At 36.9% G+C, this 6000-nt stretch overlaps 1 protein-coding gene across 1 annotated transcript; it reads right to left on the bottom strand.

The window, feature by feature from the left end:
• Positions 1–3478: 3478 nt before the first annotated feature.
• LOC117915532 (geranylgeranyl diphosphate reductase, chloroplastic-like) lies at positions 3479–5177 on the bottom strand. The gene has a single exon (XM_034831099.1). The coding sequence runs from the start codon at positions 5088–5090 to the stop codon at positions 3690–3692; it is 1401 nt and encodes a 466-aa protein (XP_034686990.1). The 5' UTR covers positions 5091–5177; the 3' UTR covers positions 3479–3689.
• Positions 5178–6000: the final 823 nt, after the last annotated feature.

Below are 6000 nucleotides of genomic sequence, written 5' to 3'. Positions count from 1 at the left end.
CTGAAATTTTTAAAATTTTCATCAAATAATTCATGTATTGATCTACATGTAGACATGGACATCCAATCATTTCCTATTCATCCTGACCTTGAAGATACAACTATGTTTAGTCTTCAACATCGTCATCGATCATCCACCATTTGTGTTGATCCAAATGTTTTGACTTGTTGACACAGGTTCCCTCAAGAGTGGGTTTTGGATGATCATGTTCGGTCATACATTATATAGTTAGGATTTTATGTTTTTCATCAAGTGGGCAATGTTCAGATTGATTGGCCTTTGATTACTACACTAGTGCAGAGGTAGCGCTTAAAGACACATTCCACATGCTAGTTGGTGAGATGACTATCACATTACAAGATGTAGTCATCTTATTCGGATTACGTGTGCATGGTCATCATGTCACTAGTACTACAAATATTGATTGACATGCACTTTGTGAGGAGTTATTGGGTGATATAGATTGATATTCGTGGAGCATCCCTTAAAGTTCGTTTTATTACTACCCATTTATCCTACTTACCACCAAAGGTTTTAGATGGGGTCATGTTACAGCTCCATGTCAGAGCATATATTTTATTATTAATGGGTAGTTCATTATTTCCATATAAGAAGGAAACCTACCTTCAGTTAGCAATTCTACCTATGTTAAGAGATTTTGATGAGACTCCACAATATGGTTGGGGGAGTGCAACACTAGTACATCTTTATAAAGAGTTATGTCAAGCTAGCTTAGATAGTGTTGAAACTATTATAAGACCATTACAGTTGTTGTAGGTATAACTATAAGTCTTATTAATTATGTAATTTTGTCATAATTATGTGCATTTCAACATAATTTTGTTTATTTTTAGTTATGGTCATAGGAGTGATTACAAGCGGGTTGTCCTAATAGATCACTTCCCCATGTACTATTACCTATAAATGAGGGACTCCCGACAAATGCACTAGGGAGTAGGTAGAGGGTTCCTTTATCTCATACAGACACTCCTCACCGTGTGTTAGTCACATATAGAGATGAGTTTGATAGAAAACGATCTAATCAGGTTTGATCTAAATACTAATTTTGTTTAAAAAGATTATTAATATTATATACATACTAAGATTTGAATGTATCAAGTATTATGATAGCCTTACACAGACGATATACTAGCATTATTTCCAAACATTTGTTTAGTTGATCAGGATACTTGGCGAAGGATGTTGCCACTTATATTTTTTAATATTGTTAAGTGGTATCGTCCTGAGTGTGTGTTGCTACAATTTGGACTCATGCAGGGTATTCCATTGACATCATCCATAGATATTGACCTTCACTCCATAGATCAACGCGGTTGAGCCCAAAATGATTAGAGATTGCATTATGAGAGCTATGTGGAATTATGGGATGCTAAGGGGGACCACATTGTCATTGCGGAGCTTATAGAGCCTCATATGGACTACCATGTTCTATACATGACATGGTATCATCGTATTACACGTCGTTTTATTATACCCATGGATGATGTTGGACCTATGCAATACCAAGCTATTGTCTTATCTACCCACTTATTGGTTTGTATCACTTTAATATTATGTACATATTGTGTATAGTATTTATTTCAACAAATAATTACATATCATTTTATGTGACAAACTGAGAATATAATTGATATCATATCTAAAAAAAAGGTCATGCATTGGAGGACTCAGATAGTGATGTTTGTCGCTTTGGTATTGTTGATATTATTCACATGGGCAACTTATGTTATGTGCATTATTTGGGAGGATTATCTTATCCCATATGTACAACATGGAAGAGGTAGGCCACCAACTAAGTCGACAGTTGCTCGATTGCCACCTGTTTGAGGTCGATCAACATCTCGAGGGGGATGTAAATATATCAATCGTTAGCCCATCACCTTGTTAGTGTCAGCATCATTACAATCCTCTACCTCTTTATTCCCATGATCAATACAGTCACCTATTTCTTCAAACCTAACATCAGCACAACCCCCATCTCTTCAAACCAACCATTAGTACAATCTCTACATCTTCAGACCCACTTTCATTACAACCTCTTACCTCTTCAAATCCACCTTTAGTGCTTGCCACCCCATATGTCAATCCCCTTTCATTGCACCTAGATTCTTCCTTAGCTACTCAACTATGACTTAAGTTTAGGACATCGGTTGTACCCTCAACACAAATATCTACACCATCTACTGTACTACGACCAGAGTCGTCTATAATTGTCCTTATACCTATAGAGACTATCACATCTACTAAGATTTACCCCTAGCCATTCTGAGGAGTCGACGTGACTTACGTTGCCACCTCCACCACCTCTATTTCTAGCTCTATCATAGACAGATATTCTTCATGTGTCACATGCAGTACCTACTATAATTAGAGAGAGGCGACCAAAAAGGAAGAGAGTAACAATTATACATTGGTTCTCTCCTTGTGAAGGCATGTGAGATTGTATACTCTTTTTTTTCCCACTATATAAATGTTTAGTGGGTATTTTTTGTGACTTTGATGAAACTACAAAAAATTATGTTTTATAATAGACTTTTTCTAATTAATTTCATTAACTAATTTTGAAATGTATCTTAAAGGTATATATGTTGTGTGTGTACAAATAATAGCATTTTTTTTATGTAAAATTATAAATATATGCTTTAAAATAATAAAAATTCTATATATGGAAGCTTAAGAGTATACTACTATTTCGATAAAGATAAATTTGTCAAAATACAAATAAATTAATATCTTAAAAATACAACAAATAAAATATATTAAATTATATAATTTATATTTTATTTATGTCATATAACTTTATTATTTTAAAATTATTAATTTATTGATAAATAAAATATTCATTTGTTATTATATTTATCAAGTTATCTTTATTAAAGTAATATTAGAACCTTAAATTTAAATATACAAATTTTTTACTATTAAAGTATATATTTTTAATTTCTACAATAATTTTTAATTTAATACTTTTAATTAAATTTTAAAGTAAAAAAAAAAAAAAAAAAAACTGAAACCGTAATTGCCAATTCAGGCATCATTTTTTAATTAAAGCCGCAACTTCAATTGACAATTACGATTTTAGTTAAAAAATGAAATCTCAATTGACAATTGAAGTTTCAATTCAAAAATGAAGCATCAATTGTCAATTGTAGCTTCAGTTAAAAAAAAATGAAGCCTCAATTAGCAACTAAAGTTTCAATTAAAAAACGAAGTCTCAATTGTCAAATGAGGCTTCAACTTAAATTTTGAAAAAAAAAAAATTATGACATGACTCCTATGTGCCAATAAAATAGTTAGTTTGAAATATAAGTTTTTGCTAAGGTTAAACCTTATATTTTTTTTTCTATGAAAGGGCTATTTAGCCCCAAAACCCCGGTTATTTTGCAACCCTATCGGCCAACATCCAATTGAACAGGTTAAATCTAGAGATGGCAATGAAGCTTCATGATATGCTCGCTGCTTCTGAAGTTGTTCCTGCATTCATTGCATTGCATTGCAGAACTAGTGATGATAATTGATACATAAAGAAAATAATACAACTTTGGTGGCAGCCTACAGCAAATGAATCTCAAATCATTGGATTCCAAATACTGGGCTACACCTTCCAACACAAAGCTAAGTTCATATATTAGACCACATCTCCCCAATACAAGCAAAGTCCTCACAACTCACACCCTCAAAGCCTGTACGTCTCTCCCCACAATCTTACACCTAATCAAACTCCCAAATGTATTGAAAACCATCTTAGCATCCTCCCACCCATCCCCCTCAGCCAACCTCTTGTACAAATAGCTCTCAAACGTCATCCTCTGCACATACTCGTTCCCACACAGCTCCACCAGCGCCTCCCTCGCCGCATTGCTCCCGTAGAACACCCTATGCAACAAATCCAGCAGCCTGTATGTTACCAAGTACTTCCCATCCCACTCCTTCAGATACTCCCTCCTTAAATCCTCCTCGCTTATCATCCGCAACCCTCCTTCCGAGGCTTTTAATATGGCCTCTGCGCACATTTTTCCCGACTTTGCAGCAAAATATATGCCCTCGCCCGAGCACTTTGTCACGTACCCTGCCGCGTCCCCCACTAAGGCCACGCGGCCTCGGATACGGACAGGGCGCGGGTGCTCTGGTATGGGATGGGCCTCTACTTTGATCACTTTTCCTCCGCTGATCTTGGGTTCAACCCTTTCTCGGATTCCTCTTTGGTACAACTTAATATTCTGCTTTGAGCACACCGTGCCCGTGCCCACTGCCACATGGTCGCATTTCGGGAATACCCAGGCGTAGAAATCCGGCGACACGTCGTTTCCTACGTACATCTCCGCTAGGTCTTGGTAATACTCCATTTTCTCCTCCGGGAGTTTGATTCGTTCTTGGAAGGCGATAGCACAGCTGTAGTCGCCGGCCTTGATGGATTTCGCGACACGGCTGTTGGCGCCGTCGGCTCCGATCACCACGTCGACGGCCAGGGAGTGGCGGGATCCGCCGGCGTTGTAGTGGATGACGTACGGTGATGCCGGGGAGGAGGGGAGGTCGAGGGAGGTGACGAGGGCGGTGATTGCGGTGGCGCCGGCGGACTCGGCCCGGCGGCGGAGGAATGAGTCGAGGACCTCGCGGCGAAGCATGGCGATGTACTCGTTGGGCTTGAGGGTTTTGCCGAAGTCGACGGTGAGGTTGGAGGGGGAGATGATCTTCATGCGGGTGACTCTCCGGTCTACGAGCTCCGGCGGAATGGAGAACTCTTCGAGCATGCAGAGGGGGATGGCGCCGCCGCAGGGCTTGGAGGAGGCGGGGCTGCGTTCAAAGAGGAAGGTCTCGATGCCGCCGGCAGCGAGAGTCTCGGCCGCAGAGGATCCTGCAGGGCCGCCTCCGATGACGGCGGCTCGGAGCTTACGGCCAGGGAGAAGTGGATTAGATATAGAAGAAATGATGAGAGAGGAGGGTTTAGAGGTGGAGAGTGGAGTTGTTTTGATGGAGAAAGGAAGCGAAGAAGAAAAGAGAGAAGATAGATGATGATGATGGTGGTGGTGGGGTTTGTTTTGCAGGTAAAGGGGAGTAGCAGCTGCCATTGATGAATTTAGGTGAAGAAGAAGATGAGAAGGAGGCAGGTGAGACGGTGAGAGTGACTGGCTCTTGTGAACTTATTCAGTGTGCCTGCAGAATCTTGTCAGCTTGCATTGGTTGGAGCGATGCATTTATTTTATTATATTATAAAGTTAGCGACTATAGATGTTGGGTATTTAATTTAATATTCAAAAGCACTTTGGTTGTCATGAGTGCACTAGTGGACGCTTCTGTGTGAGTTTTGTGTCAAAATCGCCCATTTAAAAATAAATAAATAAAAATTGTAACATGGCCTCTTTACAGACGTCATGCCATTAAAAAATATTTTTTTTTCATCTTTTAACTGTGAATTCATATTTGAACAATTGATAACTACGTCTTCATATTTGAACTAAAACCGTAATTGACAATTGTGGCTTCATTTTTGAACTAATGTCATAGCTGACAACTATGATTTCATTTTTGAACTAAAGCCGCAATTGTCAAATGAGGTTTTAGTTATTTTTTTTTTAAAATTTTAAAATTTAATTAAAAATTATTAAATTATAATTTATAATTGAAATTTAAAAAATACACTTAAATAATAAATTATTTATATTTAAATTTAAAAATCTAATTACACATAGGTTCCATGTGAGATTATATATGTTTTTTATTTTCCACTATATTAATGTTTAGTGGATATTTTTTGTGACTTTAATTAAACTGTTAAAAATTACATTTTGTAGTAGACTTTTTGTAATTAATTTCATTAACTAATTTTGTAAAAAAATCTATATATGACAATTACGGCTTAAAAGTATACTATTATTTTGAAAAAGATAAATTTGTCATAATACAAATAAATTAATATTTTAAAAAACAACAAATTAGATATTTTAAATTAATAAATTATACAATTTTATATATTATTTA

Source organism: Vitis riparia, chromosome 6 (assembly GCF_004353265.1).
Source record: "Vitis riparia cultivar Riparia Gloire de Montpellier isolate 1030 chromosome 6, EGFV_Vit.rip_1.0, whole genome shotgun sequence".
Classification (NCBI taxonomy): domain Eukaryota; kingdom Viridiplantae; phylum Streptophyta; class Magnoliopsida; order Vitales; family Vitaceae; genus Vitis; species Vitis riparia.
Note: the sequence above shows the minus strand (reverse complement) of the source record. Positions and strands in the feature narration are given on the sequence as shown.

Bases quoted from the DNA above. Each gene is read 5' to 3' on its own strand.
- LOC117915532 (XM_034831099.1), bottom strand. From the start codon at position 5,090: ATGGCAGCTGCTACTCCCCTTTACCTGCAAAACAAACCCCACCACCAC.